Source organism: Schistosoma mansoni (genome assembly GCF_000237925.1).
Source record: "Schistosoma mansoni, WGS project CABG00000000 data, supercontig 0167, strain Puerto Rico, whole genome shotgun sequence".
NCBI classification, from domain to species: domain Eukaryota; kingdom Metazoa; phylum Platyhelminthes; class Trematoda; order Strigeidida; family Schistosomatidae; genus Schistosoma; species Schistosoma mansoni.
The window spans coordinates 556232-580128 of record NW_017386055.1 but is presented as its reverse complement, the minus strand read 5'-3'; the positions used below and the strand labels follow the sequence as shown (position 1 = coordinate 580128).

At 37.5% G+C, this 23897-nt stretch overlaps 1 protein-coding gene across 1 annotated transcript in view; it reads right to left on the bottom strand.

Moving 5' to 3' along the window:
* The window catches only part of Smp_159000 (hypothetical protein), a gene marked incomplete at both ends in the record, with an annotated part of 59516 nt that overhangs the window by 15030 nt on the left and 20589 nt on the right, over positions 1–23897 (bottom strand). The window contains 9 exons of the mRNA XM_018797298.1: positions 3284–3516; positions 6563–6692; positions 9743–9826; positions 10829–10921; positions 12748–12888; positions 14973–15038; positions 16993–17076; positions 18851–19045; positions 20907–21012. Of these exons, the coding sequence (XP_018646818.1) occupies positions 3284–3516; positions 6563–6692; positions 9743–9826; positions 10829–10921; positions 12748–12888; positions 14973–15038; positions 16993–17076; positions 18851–19045; positions 20907–21012 (1132 nt within the window). The remainder of the gene's footprint in view (positions 1–3283; positions 3517–6562; positions 6693–9742; positions 9827–10828; positions 10922–12747; positions 12889–14972; positions 15039–16992; positions 17077–18850; positions 19046–20906; positions 21013–23897) is intronic.

Sequence of the window (23897 nt, the reverse complement as noted above, 5' to 3'; positions counted from 1 at the left end):
TATGCTTATTTTAATGCTACAATACCAACTATCCTCAGGACAGAGTGGGCTGGAGAATGCTGGTCGGCTGCCTATGCTCCATTGGCAGTAACAGGCGTAAGTAAGTAATTAAGTACTCACAAACATTAAACAGAAAAGTTTTACACTACTTAAATAGACCAATGAGCTGGCATCCAACCGTGTTAATGTCTAACTTAAACCAATCCACGAAATCTGAGCAACCGTTCAACAATTGTTTTCAGTGAGTTGATATCTCTACAACAAACGTGGTTGAACTCCACTGTTCACTGCTTCCCACTAGAACTCCAGGAAATATCTCATGAAGTCAGCAACTGGTGAGCATATGATTATAGATCAGAAAGGGTTTTGTGGAGATTTCAGTATTTTCACAGCTGAAATCATGAGTCAAATGAAGCTAGACCACCATGGAAAACCTGGAAGCACTGGACGGCCGTTTCGTCTTATTATGGGACTCCCCAGCAGTGCGCATTCAAGACCCCACCTCGCGAGATTCGAACCTAGGATCCGGTCCAGTGAAATATACACGGAAATAATTGATAAAAATCAATAAAACATTATGCAAATAAGAAGATCAAAATGGGGGGAGTTTTCTTTTACCTTTCCATATAGATATTGTATTAAAATTGTAGCTAGACGAGAAACTTCTGGATAAGGATCTTGAGCTAATTGAACTAATGTAAGCCAAAATTGAACGTAGATATTTGTACTAGGTGTATTACCACTCCCTTCAAAAAAATATGTAATTGAACAGAGAGAGAAAGAGTAATGTTAAAATAGCAATACAATACTAAACATAGAAATGCGCGCCCCCAAATGCCCTGGTACGGCCGAGAATGGGGAGAGTCCACTCTTCCTTTCGAAATGCTCTCACATAGCCACGTGTATATAGCCTCTGACAGGGAAGTCCTACTCACTGTCTTCTCGTGGTATTACTGTTGTTCACGAAATTGAGAGAACGATATATCCGACTCTTTAACTGAGTTGGTAGACACGCGAAGTCCACTGAGGGGAGTTGAAAAACCCTGATTCCAAACCAATCGTGCACATCGGCTCCACTATCCTGAAGGAACAAATGGCACATGAATCAATCGTTGGTCACCGGTTACCATAGCACTAAATCTCCTTACGATACTCCAATGCCTTGGGGATCAGACCTTTAGGTCAAAAGCTCCGGGTGTAGCCCCCTAAGAAAATCACCTGCTTCGGTTTGGTCACCCGAACAGTATCACAGCCCTCACACAAATCAAATGAGATTTGTCCGGTGCCCCTTGTACCAATATTTATGTGTTCAAATAAATAAAAAAAATAAAAACAGAAATGAGCATAAAGAAAAACTAACCTTTTCCCTTCGAAACAAACACACATAGTACTACATCATTTATTTACTGAAGCACGTAATTAATAATAAAAAAAAATACATCTTGTTGTGCTAATGAAGTATGGCAACTTGGACCGATGCATATATGTGCCTAGTCCTACGTTGAAACTGAATGAATGACTTTCGTACAATAAATCGTTAAATTTATGTACATCCCTAAACCGAAGCAGCTGGCTTTCTTAGCGGATTATTCTTTGAACCTTTGATCTAGAAATCTAATCCATAAAGCAGTGAAGAAAAATTAAGAAAAGTGTTCACATGATAGCATGTGATCAACAACAGATTCATACTCTTTTTGTTCTCTCATAGCCTGCAATTCATGTGAATCACTGATTTGAAAAGAATGTTTCTGAAATCCCCTAAAATGAATCATCTGTATTCATCAATACAAATTAAGTACATACTAGACGATTGGCTTTTATTCTGTCAGTTTCGTAAGCAACAGCCTATCTCCAAAAAACAGAATATCATTAGGATTTTCCTGACAATGAGTATATGTGCATGACCATACGAGATTTGTAAAAGAGAGGGAGAGTTAACTATTCTGACTCTCGATCGTACAAGGACACTTGAGGGCGTTGGATCATTAGCCCTATCATAATCAAACATTATCTTCAGTTGGTTGACACTATACCATTCAAAGGTTCCTCACATTCCTTCCCTATTATACACACACATACACAAATATACACACAAAACATTACCAAAAATCCACCCTTAACTTCAAGTCAACGATGTTCTCCATAATTCACAACACTTCAACATCAGTCAGTATGTTCAAGGAAAAGAAGCAGCTTGAAGCATAGATGCATCAAATCAGTTATTGCACAGCAATTAAACTGGATTGGTGGATACAAATGGCTTCCCTACCTAGGAAATGAGGAAAACACTTACTCCAAACAAATAGTGTACATGAATTTTAAGATCCTGAGATACAAAAGCACATCTGTCTTATTAAACTGAATGACGACTAACTAACCCTCCGATACCCGACCGTTGCTGCTTCACTGACGTGGTGGTCGCGCTTGCCTATCGTGATGAGCCAATCGAGCTATGCTGGCTGGAACAATCGTTCCTCAAGGTCCTACCATGCCAGACAGGTCGGTTGAAGAGCGCTAAGACTAAAAGCAGCAATCCCCAGGTCTGAAGGCGAAGTCGTACTGCTGACTGTATATAGGTGTGACATCAGTAAGGTGTTTCCTTCAGACAGCCAACATAACAGCGATGCTGCCTTCCCACAAGGAGGGGTTGGGTTAGAAAAGGTCGACCCTAAAAATGCACACCTCGCCTTATCCCACGGATTTCCGTCTCCGGTGGGAAGGTCCTTTGAAGAACGGAGCTAACACGTCAAAAATCCCCCACAAAAAGGTCGTGCGTGACTGGCCTCAAGCAGTTGTCCCTTGGGCACTGCGGTAACGCTCCCAGGTCATTAAGACCACCTTCTTTTCAGGTACCTCTTGAAGAACCCTTCCACGGTGTGGGCAGCCGGGAAGTGATAACTGCCCTCATACCTCTAACAGCACTCAAGACCAATACTGAACACTCCGATATCATCTTTTTCCTGGTACTCAATATAGCTAAATAAATACTATCGATCAAACTGTAGTATGGTCAATGGTCTAAATGACTCGATATTTCATGTACTATGGGTAAATGTTAGATAGTTGAAGTGAATCAGCAATAAACTCTCGATATATGCTTCATGCAAGATGTATAGTGATTTGAAACAAAACGATCCAGGTTCGAATCCATGAAACAGTATCAGATTCTTGAACTGGCAGGTACATACATCTTGCTGACATATACCAATTAGTACAAACAAAAAGTCATCTATAGCAAAATAACCCATCCTAACTAACTAACCGACTAACCAGTAAAAAACACTGAACCAGGATTGAAAACAGATTTGCGTAAAATTGGAGAAGCTTGTGATTGTGTATTGATTAAATGAGTTTTATAATTGTAATTATGTTGTGGATCAACTTCTCGATTTGATGATTTTGTTAAAAACCAACTACCATGTACATTGATATGATTTGAAGTTAACTCTAATTGACGAGATATATGTAGACTTCCGCTTCCACCGTTCCCTGAACCTCCTGGTGGAGTAACTATACCTACGTTAAAAAATAAAAAGACCAAAGAGAACAAGAATAGATGAATAGTTTTGAGTGTATATAAATTTACATTCCCCAAAGCTCAATAACTTAAATGTTGTATGTAAAAATATAAACAACGGAAGTTTATTTGGACATGTATTACTTCAATATTCGTTCCATTGCCTTGTGAAGTAGGTCTTTAGGTCACAGGCTCCAAACGTGGCCCCTGGGCATGGACACTCAGGCTGCATCGCAGCACACACAAATCCAGTGACTTGTGTCGCATATTTATTCGGTGCCCCTTGATACCAATATTAAGGTGTTTAAATAATAATAACAATAATAATAAATACATAACTTACCCGGAGAGTAAGCTTCATGCTTTTCATAAAAAATGTGACAGTAAACAACATGGTCAATACGTAACAAACTACTGATGAGGGAAATACCAGGGAATAGAAACTCAGTATCCAACAGTAACTTATTTTAAAGCATCAAAACAGATGTTTAGTTTGGATAGTGGCTAGCAGTGGAATCCAGTTTGACGTGCGTTTCGTCCTATTTGAGACTCGTCAGCTGGATGTACCTGCATCTCAGAGTTGATGTTCACTCTGCGAACCGAACCGAGCACCTCTCGTTTCAAACGCCATCGCGTTATCCACTCGGCCACTGAGTCCTGATAGCCACTTGCTTGTGCGATGGGGACTGACCAGTTGCAGTCTTAAAACATCGATGGGAAAATTCAAACAAACAATACTAAATGAATTTAGACTTTAAGTTTTTTTCTTTGAAAGTGCAAGCCCTTCTCTTTTATGGACTGTGAAGTAGATGTGTCTAAGATGATGAGTGGTTGTGCTATTTAATAAGAGCGGACAACATTACCTCCCATACTCCATGAAATTTTATATACTGTATGAAAAATACCATTCATTTTTTTATTTAAAAACATAAATATTGGTACAAGGGGCACCAGATACATATGCGCCGCATAAATCTCATTCGATTTATGTGAGTACTGTGATACTTCCCAGGTGCCTGAACTGAAGGAGATGGTTTACTTAGGGGGCCACACCCGGAGCCTTTGACCTAAAGGTCTGATCTACAAGACAGTGGAGCATCGTGAGGAGATTTAGTGCTATGGTAACCGGTGACCAACGATTGATTCATACGCCCTTTGTTCGTTCAGGATATTGGAGCCCATGTGCACAATTGGTTTGGAACCAGGGTTTTCCAACTCCCCTATTTGGACACCCCGTGTCCACCAACCCAGTTAAAGCGCCGAACGTTCGCTTCTCGTCCTCTCACTTTCTTAAACAACACGCACGCCACGACAATGCAGTGAGTAGGAATTCCCTGGCAGAAGCTATATACGCGTGACCATGGGAGAGCATTCCGAGAGGGAGGGTAACTCCTCCCCACTTCGGCTGTACCAGGACATTTGTTGTTTATTATTTGAAGCGTAACTACTATTTATATTTAAAAGATACGAATTCGGACCTTTCATCATTGAAATCATTCTACTTCGGTTTGGACAGTTGACTGTGACATGCACAGATAAAAAAACGTTTGGCTTGAGGTTAAGTACAGTTGTGCGGTTCCTTTTACTGAGTTAAGAAGCCAAAATTCTACCAATCTAGTTAAAATACTACAGGTTGTATTTATATCGGAACCTTCTTTTTTTAAAGCAAGAAATAAATAGAATATCATTCTTATTGACATATTTTGAGGGTATTTGGCCAACATTTTGAGGTATCCGATTTTTAGTTACATATTCGAACTCACACTTCAAACACTTCGATCCGAGTAGTTAGGTAGCACAAAAAGTTCTCATAATTGAAGTGTATCTCTTAAAGTCAAGTACACGAGGCTGCATTCAGTGAATAAGTAGAAAAAATTCATCATAATGAATTTGACTTTATGAGTCAATTTAGGTGACCAAATGTTGATTACACATAGGTATCGACAATAACTATTTACTTATTTAAACACACAAAAATTGGTACAATGAGGCACCAAGTAGATATACGTCACATAAATCATTCGATTTGTGTGAGGACTGGTATACTGTCCGGTGCCCAAACCGAATCAGATGGTTTCCTCAGGACACCTCTCCCCGAGCCTTTGGCATGAAGGTCTAATCGACAAACCAGTGCAGCAACTTAAGGAGGTGCATTCCCATGGTATCCGGTGATCAGTAATTGGTTCATACGTCATTTGTTTCCTTGGGATTCTGGAACCCATGTGCACCATTAGTTTGTGATCAGAGTTTTCCAACTCCTCTAGTTGGATCCTCCTCCTTATGCACCAACCCGGTTAAAGCATCGAAAATTTGCTTTTCTCCCTTTAAACTTCGTGAACAATATCCCCGACACGAGAAGGCAGTGTTGTATACAGGTGGCAATGTGAGGATTTATAGTTGGAGAGTGAACTCTCCCCACCCTCCACTGTACCCAAACATTTGAGGGTTTCTCTAGTCAAAGCGAATGAGTATTAATAACAATAAACATCTGATATACAAGAAATGTTTCTAGTAAAGTATATAAACAGGTAGAATGAAGTGTGTTAGCGTTCACAGACCATATTGTTTACATAACCAACACATTTTTGTATGTAGATTTATACTACTTGGTATTATTCAGGAACCAAAAATTCATTTCTAATCATTTCTCGACGTATTTTATGATATACCTTTATATTTATGATGAATTTCCGAAACCTTTACAAGAATAATTACATTCATTTTATTTCTTATAATGATTATAATTCTTACAAACTTGAAATGAAAATCAACTACAGTTTTCTTGTTTTTTGATTTAGGTTTATTCTCTGAGCTGGATGGTTTGGTCGTGGAGCTTTCATCGTCCTTCTGAACAACATCATCAGCACAAACATCGGGTAGAAGTCTTATATTCAAAATAAATAATACACTTACTTATTGTACTATGACGCATAGGTCTTTTTGTTGAACATGATGTTATTGAATGTAATGATGATAATTTTGTATAATTTTGATATGATTTTGACTGAGATTGTTTATGATATATTTCTTGTATATATTGTATACCAATAGCGCATAATTGTGATTCGAATTGTTTAATTAAACCACGAAATGCTTCAACAACCATACAACGTACTAATGGACAAGCATCACGTGATGAATATTTAACTAATTGACCACCAATTTCATGACTTATCTATAAAATAATGAAGAAAATAAAGGAATCTGATTATTCAATACAATCACTGAATAGTAAGTAATGACGGTAAAGGTTTGCAGCTTAGATGATTGTTGTTCTAGTAATTACGTTGTATAATCAGAAGGGGTTTTGTGGAGATTTCAATATTTCGCCTTGCGAGCGAGATTCGAACCCAGGACCTACCAGTCTCGCGCATGAGCACTTGACCGATATGTGGATGCGCACTGCTCAGGCGTCCAGTGCTTCGAGGTTTTCCATGGTGGTCTAGCTTCAATTGACTCATGATTTCAACTATTAAAATACGTTGTCTACTTCGAGTTAGACTATTTAATTGTGTTAAGCATTGTCCTTATCGTTGGAGAGAGATGAATACAGACTGGAAGTCACATAATACGATATGCTATTGCTAATGTCAAATAGGGACAATTTATCAACTTATACAACAAAGATCAAACCATCAGAAGACCAGAAGTCAACTGAAATATAAATGAAGACAACCAAATCCACAATAATGACTGGTTATAAACAGTCCCAATGTAATGAACTGACACAATTGATTAATAACTGAGAAGTTTACTACTACATGAAGTATTCGATGAAGATGTTGAACAGAAAGACAATATAAGCTCCTTTATCAAACGATATCAATCAGACAGAATAAATACAAGAATTAGAGGATACATAAAATTGGTCATAACGTCGAGACAATTCCAATATACGGAGCTGAAACATGTGAACTACTGCAACCATCAGCAAAAAGACACATGTGTTTATAAACAGTTATCTATACAAGATACCATCAACAACAGACTACTTTGCGAGAGAACAAACCAGCTTCTATGTGAAGAGGAAATTAGGAAATGAATCTGGAAGTGGATAGAACATAATACATCGCACAAATCACCAAACTGAATCACGAAGCAAGTTCTATCTTGGAATCCTGAAGGGGAACGGAAAAGAGGAAGGCCGAAGAACACATTACATCGAAAATTGGAAGCGGATATCAAAAGAATCAATATCAAGTACAAACAACTGGAAAGACGTTTCCAGGACACAGATCAATGGCAAATGCTGGTGGGTAGCTTATCCCCTTTCAGGAAGGGTAACAGGTGTAAGTAAGTAAAAAATTAAGTAACATTAATCATAACTATAACAGGTAGAGAGTATTTAATTATTATAAAAACATTTGAGAAGGCTGATAACATATTGATAGTCAGTTGTTATCCAAAAGAGGTCAGCTATAAACATGAAAATAATCAATTCAACAACATAGATATCATACAATTTGATTTAAGATTGAATATACATTTTACAGGAAACTAATACAATGTGTGATGTTAGTAGAAATACACTGGTACATGGAAGCAAATAATAATTAGCCCTACTATTATTATAGTATATCACATAAAACGCAGAATAGCTGAATAGAAAGCAACGTGATTACAAAAGCTTAACTTTAACAGAATACATGTAATACATTCGTTTTACAATGTTCTCACTCGCATTTCGCCAACGTTTTTTGAATATTGTTTTACACTACTTATTTATCTTCAGTAAGCAGTTGTTTGCCGGGAAAGTTTACACTCACATGATAACGCAGGTTGTTACGTAATGTTCTGAAATATTCACATATACTTATAACGTTTATTGTACTTATCATTGTATTTATAATTATAAGTACTTTACCTTATTCACTGTAGCAGTTATCTGCAGCTTTGTGCATTTGTTTAAATGCACCAGTTCTCATATTGTTTGCTCCTAGTTCGGTTTTCGCTCGTTGATAAAATGTCACCAAGTTTAGACACAGCCATCAGCTGTCTTCTTCACTGTCATATATTGTAATTACTCTTTATGTTACTATTATAGGAAGCCCCTCTTATTTCGTTCAAAAGTACGCGTTAAACGCCATAGAAACCTTACAAGTTGAGGTTTGCAACTAAGTTTTGTATATTATTCAATAATGAACCGCTATTTTAAGACAAATCGTTGTTTTGTGAACATCGATTTCGCGCGTATCTCAATTGGATCATTTGGACACTTCGATAAACTTAACAAGTAAGGATTTATCAACTGTCACAAGTATTAAACGAATAAACAAAAACAGACGAAAACTGACATCAGATAGAATACTGTGGTCCAGAGTGTATTGAATAGCTTTACAATCACAGTAGCAAATACATAATACCCTAACCCTTCTAGAAACGAATTGAAATGAAACCCACAAGAGTCAATATTTAATAATATTCATAAATCAATAGTTAATCTCAAATTCCTATATACATAGATATCAATATTCAGAACCAACTATAACCAATCCCGATCGTTGTTGCTACATTGACGTGGTGGTCGGGCTTGCCTATCGTGATGAAGTAATCGAGCTATACTGGCTGGAACAATCGTTCCTCAAGTTCCTACCATGCCAGACAGGTCGGTTGAAGAGCGCTAAGACTAAAAGCAGCAATCCCAAGGTCTGAAGGCGAAGTCGTACTGCTGACTGTATATAGGTGTGACATCAGTAAGGTGTTTCCTTCAGACAGCCAACATAACAGCGATGCTGCCTTCCCACAAGGAGGGGTTGGGTTAGAAAAGGTCGACCCTAAAAATGCACACCTCGCCTTATCCCACGGATTTCCGTCTCCGGTGGGAAGGTCCTTTGAAGAACGGAGCTAACACGTCAAAAATCCCCCACAAAAAGGTCGTGCGTGACTGGCCTCAAGCAGTTGTCCCTTGGGCACTGCGGTAACGCTCCCAGGTCATTAAGACCACCTTCTTTTCAGGTACCTTTTGAAGAACCCTTCCACGGTGTGGGCAACCGGGAAGTGATAACTGCCCTCATACCTCTAACAGCACTCAAGGACTATAACCATTCAAGATCAAAATCAACAAAACATATGTACAAAAATCTGAACAGCTTATTGCTTATTAACATCTATGCTGATTATGTTGTCTAAAAGGACAAAGAACACTTATATGACTAAACTAAATGAAACTAAGAGAAATAAACTTCACTCGTAAACAATTTTTTTATAAAAAAAAATGTAGCTCACTTGATCTGCATGATTTTGTTTCGATGAATCAGTAGTTTGATTTTCAATGAGGTTGCCAAGAGCATAAACTGTTGCAGCTCGAACCTAAAGTGTCCATATAAACACAGAGAGAGAGAGTTGAAGGATATAATAAATAACACTGATTAATCTTTAACAATCTACTTGTCAAAACAACTGTCTGTAACCATCTACCAGGGTTACTGACAATCACCAATTCAGATAATATGGATATGTGATTAGCAACCTCATAAGAAAAACCGCTAAGAAGCACCTGTCAAAATAAACGAATCGGACTACTGTCAATTTGATATTACATTCTGTGTAACTTAAAGTAAAGTCAAAATGAACTCTGTGAATCTCTTTTGTTACTGTATCGATGAGCTAAAGAGTTCAACGGCTTAAGACACAAAAAATAACCAGTATCAGAATTTGTGGAAATCGTACTATTTTAACAGTTGAGCTCCAGAGTCGATCTAAGCCAGACAACGATCGAAAACCTGAAGACACTGGATGGCCGTTTCGTCCTAGTACGAGACTCCTCAGTAGTGCGCATCGATGATCCCACACGCATAACTCGAACTATAGTCTCTACAAATCCCCTAAACTGATAATGACCATATGTTCACTAGTGACTAGCTTCAAGATGGAACTGTTGAAGTTCTATTGAAAAACCGTGACCAGTGGAGTTCAATCCGTGTCGGGTGGAGACAGTTGTCCACCTAAGACAAGAGATGAAGGGTTATGCAAGATCATTAATCGATAGACATTAACACCGTTGGATGCCGACTAAATAGTCTAGAGGCTAAGCGCAAAATCGATGGTACTGGGTTGAAGTCTAGTGTGCAAGATTGTGGATATGAACAGTTAAGTCCCATATTGAAGCGAAACAGCGGCCAGTGATTCCAGGTTTTCAATGGTGGTTTAGCCTAGATTGACTTGTGAATTCAACACCATCGTTTCAAATTGTACGTCAATAATCCCTATCTAAATGTCGTAAGTTCATACAGAGGTCAAAAGCTAACGCGTTAGATTTTTATAAAGGTGAAAACAACAGGTTAACATTTAGTCACAAAATATACAACATACTTCTGGAGAAATATCATTTAAATAAGCCAAAAGTACTTCTGGTAAATTATGTCGTATACCAAACCATCGTGCTTCATCATTTTTACACCATAACTATAAATAAATGAAGAAAGAAAAACAAACAAGCAAAAATAAATGAGACATTTTTATGGGACACCATTTTAGTTACTCACATACGTCAACTCAGATCTTGCGATCTATATGTCAGAAACAATCACCGCCTAATCACTAATACTCAACATTGTGATTAGTACCAACCAAGATAATAGCCCCCAAATGCCTTGGTACGGCTGAGAGTGGAGAAAGTTAGCTCTGTTGGAATACACTGATTCCAAACTAATGATGCATATGGGCTCTAGAATCCTACGAAAACAAATGGCGTATGAACCAATCGCTTGTCATCGGATACTATGGGAATACACCTCGCTCTAGTATGGGACTACTCAGAAGTGCGCATCCACGACTCTGCATGCAGGATTCGAAACCAAGACTTGTAAAATTCAAAGTATTGCAGTAAATAGAACTAGACACACACATAAATAGTATTTCATATGTATGATGAATTTGATAAGTATCACGTTAGTAATTGATACATTCAAATTATAAACTATAATACTTCTCTGTCTATGGTCATCGTTGAAATCAAACGTCAAAGTCAGTCAATAAATCAGTTATAAACCATGAAAAAACGAACACGGGGGACTTGTACACACATACTATTCAGGAGCCTTATACTAAAACAAAAAGGCTTTCCGATGGAACCCCAACTCCGACCAATCTGTGACGATAACAAACTGTGAATTAAATCAATCTTAAAAATAGGCTTCAACTGGAAGTCATCTTAAATGAAGGGATGAATTCATAGCATTAAAAATTATGAAATCAGAGTTCGAAAACAAAGAAACATTCAATGAATTTATACTACAACTAGGATCGACTTTCAATGATTCTATAACGATCATGTGAGGACGGTCCATGGGTGAAATCGAGGAAGCTGAGAAACAGCCGAACATATTCCATCCAATCAGCTTTCGGAAGAGTATTCCAGAATCCCTACGAATAGCTTCCCTATTGGAGAAATGCTAATAACCCCCTGTATGATTTCGTTTTTACTAAAAATACAAATACCTAACAGTTTTATACCATAATTGATACTGTTTAGAATAACATTCCTTTCACTTGTCTTCTGTCTTCTTATTTGCGACTTGGGAAGGTTCTAGACGTTCGAGTTATACGCGGCATATTAAGAAACTAAACTCTTAATATAACAGATCATTGGTGTTGTTCGACTAATTGGAAGGGCTAGGCGTACAAGGGACTAATAAGGACGCTAGACTACTCATACTGGTCGAACGTCATTGATTTGAAACATTATTGAGACTAGGAAAGTCGTATTTCGACTGGTGGATAATCCACGCGACAAAACGCCGGACATTAGATCAATAACGAATTAGTGAACGTCCTATTTTCATAGCTGAAATCATGAGTCAATTTAAGCTAGACCATCATGTAAAACCTGGAAGCACTGTATGGCCGTTTCATCCTATTACGGGACTCCTCAGAAGTTCGTACCCACGATCCCGCCTCGTTAGCGAGATTCGAACCTAAGACCTACTAGTCTCGCGCCAGAGCACTTAACCGATAGACAACTGAGTCGGCATCTAACGGTGTTAATGGATGCGCACTGTTCAGGAGTCCCATAATAGGATGAAAAGGCCGCCCAGTGCTTCCGAGTTTTCAATGGTGGTCTAGCTTCAATTGACTCATGATTTCAACTATGAAAATACTGAAATCTCCACAAAACCCCCTCTGATACGTCCTATTCTTTATAACACTAACTATATATAACAATTATAATCAACAAAAGAATATAAGTAGTATATAGAATAACACTAAAAGAATAAAAATCAAATTATTACTTTAGCTAATGCAAGTATAAGCCATAATCTCATACGTATAAGCATTTCTTCATTATCTGTTGGTGTATTATCAAATAATTGTGTTTGTACAAATGGTAAAAAATTTTGTTTTAAATAAACATCTTGAAAAAATGGATCAGGCTAGAAACAAAAAAAATGAAGAAAATTTAAAAAAAAGGGAAATATTTTGGAAAAACAATGTTAAGCACAAATACAAACATACATATTGGTCAATGAGAGTTTATTTATTATTTGACCGAAAGGTCGTTCGCATTTGGGGGCCACACCCGAAGCCTTTGACCTAAAGGTCTGATCCACAAGACAGTGAAGCATCGTGAGGAGATGCTGTCCCATTGTAGTCGGTCACCAACAATTGATTCATACTCCATTTGTTCCCTCAGGATACTGGAGCCCATGTGTACCATTGGTTTGGAATGAGGGGTTTTCAACTCCCCTAGTTGGACTCTTCGCGTCCACCAGCCCGGTTAAAGCGATGGACATTCGCTTTTCGTCCTGTCAATTTCGAAAACAACAATTCTGCCTGGATAAGGTAGTGTGTAGAACTTCCTTGGCAGAGGCCATATACGTGTGAGCATGTAAGAGCATTTCGAGAGGGAGAACAGACTATTCCCACTCTCGGCCGTACCAGGGCATTTGGGGGCGGTCAATGAGAATGAATAGATAAAGGATGTATAATTATCAGTATGAGGGTTTTGAAGATTGTTGAGTTCTCTTATTGAGATTATGCATCAAGTCATGCAATACTTACAAATTTTTAATGATAATCTAACATTGATCAGATGTATAATCTTTTAATGATTCTCACTTAACCTAGTGTACATGTTATATTGAGTGTGCCCTTTTGGATGCCCTGCTAATATATAACGTGATGATTCCCGCCAATTAGAATACAGTGAATTTATTGATCGACCCAATGACACACGAAACCCGTAGGAGCAGTCTAGAGCACTTGTCGGTCCTGCTCTCTGTCTAGCCCAGACAGTTAGGTCCAAAACACCAATAACAACCTCTGTAATATGAATCATTATTCTCAAACATACTGGGTTTATATGCCAAACAAACTGACCACATCGTACCATAAAATAGAAAATAACATTTGTACAAGATAGATGAATTTTGGCTGTGAATAGGGGGAATAGTAATCGATAGACGGGGTATAACTCAGGAATGGTAAATCGTACAGGGTCAAAATAAAGCTTATAAGAAGAGGGACACAAACATGAATAGTTAAGTTACTTAGCAATTATACAACAGGAAATATACCCATCATATTAGCCCATAAACAGTTCTCAAAGTTACCATTCATAATTCTCTACGAGATATAACAGTACAGTTTTCAGAAAGGATGAATTCAACATAAAAAATGTATTTTAAAAAAGGTTCAAAACTTAAGATCAAAGAATGGAAATAAGCTGAGTGTATTTGCGTTGTTGAGATTAATCATGATTAATGTCAATCAATGTCTATAACCACTGATGATCTTTATGATTCAGATCTTAACCCAGTAGTTTGGATGTAGTCATATGGATCAGATCAATAGGGAATGATTTCAAGAACTGATACTGTATCTTGGGTTTGAATTTCTGTGCATATGAGCCAGTCAGACAGTCAGATACAACGTAGGACTAGGCACATTTATGCATTGATCCAAGTTGCCATACCTCGTTAGCACAACAAGATCAACACCGGATTCACAGAAATAGTTAATTTAGTGGTGGTAGTATGTAAAAGATAGGTTATATATAAGGATATAAGGATATAAGAAAGAAGTTATGAAGCAATCCTAATCTCAAGTTTTAGGGGAAGATAAAGAGTGTATACACCTACACCATTGTGATCGATTCTGAGCCATGTCACCTAGAGTCTCCAACCATTGGTTACGATAGTTACGCGGACCCCAACCAGGTAGTCTACATATGAACTAAACTTGAAATGAAAAACTTTTCCTCTTTTGACAGTTCAACTGTGCATTTTTAAAGAACCAATATTTTATGAATTACATGAGCCAGAATATAGTCACAATAGTAAGTCAGTCACAACGTAGAACTTCGTACGTACGTACGTACATCAGTTCGAGTTACCATGCTATATAGTCACAATAACAGATATTTGTAGAAAAGCATACATCATCTAGTTCACATAAGTATAAAATGTTGTTATATATTTATATATCAGAAACCAAAATATGTCATTTTCATACTTACCTCTTCAGATTCATCTTTTTCTAACATTTTAGCCAATGCAAATGCTGTGATTGTTCTAGTAAGAGGCTATGAGTTGGTTATAATAATGTGTAGAAATAAGAAATAAAATATGGTATAGAGATCATCAATGGTGAAAAAAATGACGGAATATTATGAGTAGGCCTGACAGTGTTAAAAAAGTTAAGAATAAACAATGAGAAGATCAGACTTATCCACTACTCCTAAGCTGTATTTGAATTACTCGGAGTTCAATCTTTGATAAAAATGCAACGGGCTGTCCAATGTGCATGCTTATGTGTACAAATTGCATGAATCTCGACATGTGTAATTATGCACTTAGGTATATGTAAAGGGTATGCCCCGGGCTGGTACAAGTAACGTAAGCTAAAGAAATATCTGTCATGCGTCTAATAAAATCAACCACATAAACCGTTAGTTTGAAGTCATAATAAAAAGATATGCCAGAAAATATTAGTGAGAGGTGACCACCAACCCTTCTGAGAGTGCTTGCGCTCATATGTATGTCATAAAGTGCATGGATGAAAGTTTGTGTACTGGTGGTATGCACGTGATGCGGGACAGTCAGCTGTAGTACATACGTCCAAAGGGAGCGGAGACCATCTACCCTCGCATGTGGGTGAATATACATATATGTATGCTATGGAATGTATGAGAGAAAACTAGTGTTACCGGTGTCCATGTGGTGGATGTTTACTTACACGGTATGTATACCGTGTATCCCAATGGATCCATGAGTGAAAATATGTGTTACCTGTACGTGTGTAGACTATAATTTGCCCTCATGAGATGCCCGCATCCCACTACGAGGCGGTCCCGACGACTTTCGCACGCAATCACATTCACGTGGTGGGTTCGTGAGCCTCGGTTAACGGATTTTACTCCAGGGAAGCCCATGGACCTGAGGCCTTACCAAATTCAAATGGAGGGGCGTCGCAAAGACAAACCTTAAAAGAAAGAATCAGACCATAATTTCATTGTCGCATGAGTGATCAACCAATGAAAACAATTATTCGATAAAAACTCTATTTGGAGGCGTATCTAACATGAATTCTGAAGTGGTAGTGTAGTGAACGAGAACACAAGTGGAGACAATCGTATATATTTCAACGCCAAATTACAGAGCATCTTAGTAAAATATTAGAATCATTTGCAAAATGTCAATCCATCGTCTCAAACTTGACTGTTCCATTGAGGAAACAATAGGAACAGTATAGCTACCTCACCTACTCATTATATACAAATATGAAATGGAACCGTGAAACATATTGATCATCCGGGTGGTACAATACTGTCAAACCACTGTGATACGGAATGGATAATAGTTTTTAACCGTGAAATTATTAGTAAAGGCTTTAGTTTTCTATAACTATGTTATGAACAGCACTGTCCTGCATTTTTCCGTTTATTTATCGGATAATTATAGGATATTGGCCTTAATCCTTCACAATATTTCTGTTTTCCATCCAACGTGTTTATAATAGATAGTTTAGGACAGATTCAGATGCTTGAAATGAAATATTAGGGTGAGCATACAAAACTCATTCAGTAAACGAATGGGAGGAAAATGGCTGACAGTGCTACACAAACAATAATACATACATTGACACATCTACATTATTCAACACAATGTAATGACAAGGTGTATGATAAAAGGTTAATAAACACCGTTGGATGCCGACTCAGTGGTCTATCGGTTAAGGGCTCTGGCTCGAGACCGGGGTCGACTGCGGGGTCGTGGATGAGCACTGCTGAGGAGTCCCGTAATAGGACGAAACGACCGTCCAGTGCTTACAGGTTTTCCATGGTGGTCTAGCTTCAATTGACTGATGATTTCAACTATGAAAATACTAAAAGGTTAATTGTCGAATGTGGAAATTGATTGACTCCATAGATTCTACAGTTAACAGAAACAAGGGAATGAGTAGGGCGATAGATTCAACTCAATCAAAATGGAATTTCATGTTATTTGATCAAATATGAACAAACGAATAAGACTTACAGTAAGATTTTCAGTATCACTTAAGCAAGCAATGAAATATTTATAACCGAAATCACGAACTGAATCATTTCGACCGAATTCAGTCTAGGGAAATGAATTTTAAAAAATGAAAAGAGTAAAACATTACACAAATAGATGATACAAATACGATTCAGAAAGTTCACTGTTAGGTGAATAATAAGTTATATATATAACCTGTAACCGCTTATGGAAGAGCATAGACCGCCCATAACCATTCTCTATCGGACTGTGTCCTGAGAAATCCTTTCCAGTTGTTTTCACTTGGTATTGATTCTTTTGATATCCGCTTCCAATTTTCGATGTAATGTGTTCTTCGGCCTTCCTCTTTTCCGTTCCCCTTCAGGATTCCAAGATAGAACTTGCTTCGTGATTCAGTTTGGTGATTTCTGCAATGTATGTCTTATCCATTTCCAGATTCTTTTTCTAATCTCCTCTTCAGATAGAAGCTGGTTTGTTCTCTTCCAAAGTAGTCTATCGTTGATGGTATCCAATCAAGAGACATTGAGTATCTTGTGTAGATAACTGTTTATAAACTCATATGCTTTTTTGCTGATGGTTGCAGTAGTTCGCAAGTTTCAGCTCCGTATAGTAGATTTGTCTTGACACTCGTGTTGAAGATTCTGACTTTGATATTCATTGTCAGTTGTTTTGAGTTCCATATGTTCTTCAACTGTAGGAATGCTGTCCTTGCTATCCCAATCGTCGCCTTCACCGATGTAAAGTACTGAGTAAATATTTTGAGTCGATTGATGATAAGGTTAAAATGTTTCACTGATTAAGATGATTCGAAAGTACTACGTATGATTGAACGCCACTTAACTCGGCATGGAACGCCACCTTGTGTTGGAGAAGGTTAGAGAAAGGATGAAGGGCGATTCCGGAAACTCACATCATTCGATGAAATCATTATTTCTTGGTTCGAGTCATGTTGGTAGCTATAGCTTTAGGTCTGTGTGATAAATGTAATCACTGTTTGAAAACTTTAAGTGGCATAGTTCGAAATCGTATAGGATGGTATGTGTGCATTGAGTTTTAGAATTAATCAACCCACTGAATGAAACAATAATGAAATCGGTTATAAGTGTAGTACAACCTGAAACAAATATTTGCTGGTCCATGTTACGGTATCACGTTAGCACAAAAAGAAAAATGAATAAATAAATACAGGAATCGAAATATTAAACAGTAGAAATGATAATAACTCCTTCTGTAGCTCTTCTAGGGTTATTTCCGGTACAAAGACCAGGGTAAAGAAGAATGTTCTATGCTTCTCCACGATGGGTACCAGGCGTAAGTAAGTAAGAAACGATAATGAGAAATATTGGACATCAACAATATAGTTGAATAACACTGACTGGAAAAGTATGTATCTAAGAATACTAAAAGTCAAGATTAAGATGGTAACAAAGAATAAAAGCGTATCTGCACCATACATTGATCAGTTGTTTGAATTTTCCTAATGATCTTTAAAACTGCATAATAACGTATGATAGCCGATGGCCAATAATAAGTTCATACGCCATTTGTTCTCATAGGAACCTGGAGCTCATATATACCATCGGTTTGGAATCAGGACTTTTAAACTCCCTTTTGGTGGATCCTCAGTACCCACCAATCCTGTTAAAGCACCAGACATTCGTCTTTTCATGCTCTCAATTTCGTTAAACACTCCCATCGCAAGAAGACAGAGAGTAGGACTTCCCTGACAGTGGCAGTATACGCGTGAAAACAATGAACCTCCCTAATTAAACATTCACTAAAGCTACATAAATACTTTTCCATCATTAATTTAAAACTGTCTTAATTCAACAACAACAACAAAAATTGCTTTACTCACTTGTGCACTGGCAATAATTTTACCCCATATAAATACTAAATATGGTTTCACTTCTGAAACTGGTGAATGAAATAAACGAACAATATAAGGAAATATTCCAACAGTTAAACAATGCGCTACTGCCCATGGTCCTAAATCAAGAAATTCACTAAGTAATTGCATTGCACGTATTCGATGACTTTGACTTAGTAAAATCTACAGAAATAAAAAACACATTTGATGAATGAGAGGAAAACATAAGCTAAGAGCAACGTATTGAAACTTGGACAATAAAATTCAAATAGCAACAAAACTAAGTAATCAAACAATGTTGAAAGGTCTGATCTACAAGGCAGTGGAGCGTCGTGAGGAGATGCAGTTTCATGGTAGCCGGTGACCAACGATTGATTCATACGCCATTTGTTCCCTTAGGATACTGGAGCCCATGTGCACCATTGGTTTGTAATCAGAGTTTTCCGACTCCCCTAGGTGAACTTTCCGTGTCCACCAACCCAGATAAAGCGCCGGACATTCGCTTTTCGTCCTCTCAATTTCGTAAACAACATCCGTGGTGCGAGAAGGCAGTGAGTAGGACTTCTCTGGTGGAGGCTTTATACTCGTGGCCATGTAAGAGCATTTCTAGAAGGTGTGCGGATTCTCCCCACTCTCGGCCGTACCGGGGTATGTGGGGGCCAGGTCTATGAAGGTTTCCAGACTATTACTTTCGATTGATAGGAAAAAAACCTATGTGTAAACAAGGTGAAAAATATTTTGTCCGAAAAATCATTGTTATCTATAAATAGTTACCCTTGATGATGTGGTAACTTTTAATTGTGACATAGAGTGAGACATTAAACACAGATTTCAGATCATTTAGGACTCGGTAGTTAAGTGTGTTTGCATCTCAGCTATAGTATTGACGCTGAGACTTCACCTCAGTGTTCAATACGTTATTGACAAGGTTAATAAGCCCATGTGGCAACGGATATACAGTTGTTACTTGTAAGGCCTAGTATTTTTTTAACCACTGTTATTAAGGACGGTAATTTTAAATCAGTAGTTTAAATGATAATCCACAGGAGGTTTGAGTCTTAGGGTGAACATCAAACATAAGAGTCCTGATATACAATCAACTAACGAAATATCATCCTTGAATTTCCACGGCAGTCGACAACCAAATCTGATTGTACTTTTTCGTAACTTGTACAACGAACACGCTTGAATAGGTTATGCGATTAATAGACATGATGTGTTCAAACGTACAAAAACAGATAACTTTTGGAAATATCTAGATGGCAGGAACAAGTAGACCAGATATTAGAAAATGAGCATCGATTTAAGTTAAATGAATCATAGTTCTCACTGTTACAAGTAAACCTCTGCGCATCAAGGTACAGTAAATGATGAACATTCACGTAATCAATAACTGATTGATTTAATATAACAACTAAATTTCCCTATTTCCCCCCAACTATCAGGAGCTTTAACAAATGTATATATGTCATGCCTTGTTATAGGGGATTCAGTACAACCGAAGATGTTACAGATTTAAGAACGAAAACGATTGAGCTTCACTAATACGATCGATTCTCTTCCAAACTGACAATAGTCAATTATATTCAACACATCAAACCTCGACATCTAAGATAGAAAAAAGACGGTAACTTGGTGTTGTGGTAGAACAAATAACTCCAATGAAATTGGTACAAAAGTTATCATTATGGTAGCAGAATATGACCTTCGAGTATGTAGCAATTTAGCGAACTAAAAAACAGCATGAAAGCCAATCAGAAGGCAAAGATCATGCGGAAAATCGAATTAGTAAAAAGTATGTGAGCGGTTATCGTTCCAGAAGAGATCTAAGCCATTTTAATAAAATTTAACCATTCTTGCGATCGCCTTGGCAATATATCTTCGGGGAGACAAGAGTCTGCAAACTCAGATGTAGACTCTTGATCCATCGTTTACAAATGTATACACTGGTAACGGTCAACAAAACCAGAATAACAATCGTAGTAGAATAGAATGAAGGACGGACTGAAAAAATACAGTATAATTATTTCCTTCCCTCACTAACCTGTAATAAAATTGGTAATTGTGTAGCTACAGGACGTCGTTCATCAGCTGTTTGTAACCAGATTTTGAATGCAGTCATTTGACTAGTGAAAAATGACGATGGACCACTCCCACCTATCACTGATCCAGAAAAAACTGTAGTAGTAGTAGTGGTGGTAGTAGTAGTGGCAGCCGTAGTAGAAGCCGTCGACACTGTGGAATTGACTAGTTGATTAGTTAATGACTGTTGACAGTGAGACAATGGTGGTAACGTAGATGATGATGTATTATTTCGTTGGTTAGACGATGGTGGTGGTAATAACTTGTCGGAACAATTATTCAACTGAGATTTACTTGGATCCAGGTATTGTTCATTTTGATAATTAACATTATTCGGTAGAATAACTCTATTGTTAGAATTATCATTTGCATTTAGTAATTTTGTACAAGTTCTAGAGTCTAAATACTGTTTGATAGGTTTGGTCTGTGTGGATGGAAGTGCAGTTGTTGTTACTGGTCCTTCAAGTTGTTGGCTTACTGTTGTTGACTTATTGCTGTAGTGATTGTTAGTAACTCGATACCGACAAGCTCTAGTCACTTTCTGAATATCACCACTATTCGGTAACAGGTATAACTTTTCATAACCATATGGATACTGTGTATGCATCGGTGGTTGACGAGGTTTCACTGGTGTGAAAATACGTGAGTTTCCAGGATTTTTAGAATTTTCAGTCTGAAATTTAGAAAGAAATGCATACAAAAGAGAAAGGAATGAGGGTTTTCGTCAGAAAAAAAAATGAGACATTGCAAAAGGTCAGAGAGATAGAGTCCGACAGACTAGCTATATGACGGCGAAGTCAGTCAGCTACAACGTAGGACCAAGCACATATATGCATCGGTCCAAGTTGCCACACCTCATTAGCACAACAAGATGAACACCGAATTCGTAGAAGTTAATTTAATAGTGGTAAGATATAAAAGAAAGCTAGTGTACAAGGATATAGTACAGAAAGAAAAAAAGATGTGAAGCAATTTAATCTCATGGTTTAAGGGAAGACATAGAGTGCATACACCGACGGCATTGTGATCGATTCTGAGCCATGTCACCTAGAGTCTCCAACTATTGCTTACGGTAGTCACGCGAACTCCAACCAAGTAGTTTTCATCTACCAACATGGCTCAGACTAGAAGTTAGTGACTTCAAGCTATGATGCCACGTTTTGGTTTGGGGAAGAAAATAAAAGATTTAGAATTATAAACTATCCAGCTCAGAAATTGAGTTTGATGAATGGATCTATTTCCCTCTTTTCCTTTCAGCAATAGTCCATAATGTTGTGCTAACGAGGTGTGGCAACTTGGACCGATGGATTATGTGCCTGGTTGTGCCTACGTTGTAGCTTACTGATTGATCAGCAACTAACTTTGACTCGTAATTAACAAAGTTGTAATCATAAGACATATTCAGTGGAGTTCAACCAAGTGGATGTGAGGCAGTTAACGAACCAATAACATGAAGAGATGACTATACAATATTGCGAAACGATTGAAGTTACATACTTAAACTATGTGATGCTGGATAAAAGGTCAAAAGGTTGAATGATTAACGCTAGACCTGAAAGGTCCAGAGTCCAATCCCGAGTAGGTTAACGGATGCTCACTGTTGAACAGTGATGAAATATCTATCCACTACTTCTTGGTCCTCAATAGCTAAAGGTCAATCTGTAATATAAACCATAAAATTCAGCAATAGTAATATGTTCATTGTACATTACAAACAATAAAGAATATCAATAAAACAAGTGCCCCGTTACGGCTGAGAGTGGAGAGAGTACGTTCACTCCAGTTGCTTTCCAGAAAACACATCTCCAGCTTCACTCCACTGCTTTGTCGATTACCCCTCAAGGTAAAAACTCGGCGAGTTGTCCCCTAAGTAAACCGGCTGCTCCGATTTCGGTATCTAGGCAGTATTCCAGCCCATACACACACTTAGTGATTTATTGGGTGGCGCTCTTTGTATCAGCTTCTATTCTGAGCCATATTGGCAGATACAGACTACTTGATTGGGGTCCGCGTGACTATCGTAACCAATAGTTGGAGACTCTAGGTGACATGGCTCAGAATCGATCACAATGGTGTAGGTGTATACACTCTTTATCTTCCCTTAAACCTTAAGATTAAAATTGCTTCATATCTGTCTTTCTTCCTATAATATATCCTTATATACAACCTATCTTTTATATACTACCACCACTAAATTAACTAATTCTATGAATTCGGTGTTCATCTTGTTGTACTAACGAGGTATGGCAACTTGGGCCGATGCATAAATGTGCCTAGTCCTACGTTGTAGCTGACTGACTGACTGATCAATGTTTATTTGTTTATATATAAATACAAGTCAAAAACAACTTGAACTTACTTGTTTCTCTAATGATGGTGGATCATTTCTTAATTTACATTTCATTGCAGAAACTACTACATTATTCTCTATATTTTGTTGTTGTACATGAACATGCAACTCTTTCTGTGTTTGATCATTAGTTTCACTTGGTACTACATCTTGACAAGTTATATTTAACAATTTAGTAGATTCAGTTACCTTTTCAGTAGTTACCATACTGTTATGATTATTATTTTTCAATTTAAATGATGTCTGTTTATTTTCTACTACTACTCCCGGTGATAACTGATGACATGAATTAGTAGTATTATTCTCATTATTTGTATCTATGTTTACTTGTTCATGAGTTAATTTTGAATGAGGTTGGTGTTGGTGTTGGTGGTGGTGCCGTTGTTGTTGTTGTTGTTTTTGACGTGTAATTTGTGGTTGTGATGCATGTTGATTATTACAATTTGTATGTGTATATAATTCCGAACAGGATATACTATGAGAAAGATGTGTTTCATGTTTTTTATTCATCAATTTACGGTTACTAATACCCCTACTAAGGTTACTTTTACTGTCAGTAATTCCTATGGATGGTTGATTTTCAACTTTATTTGATTCATGACA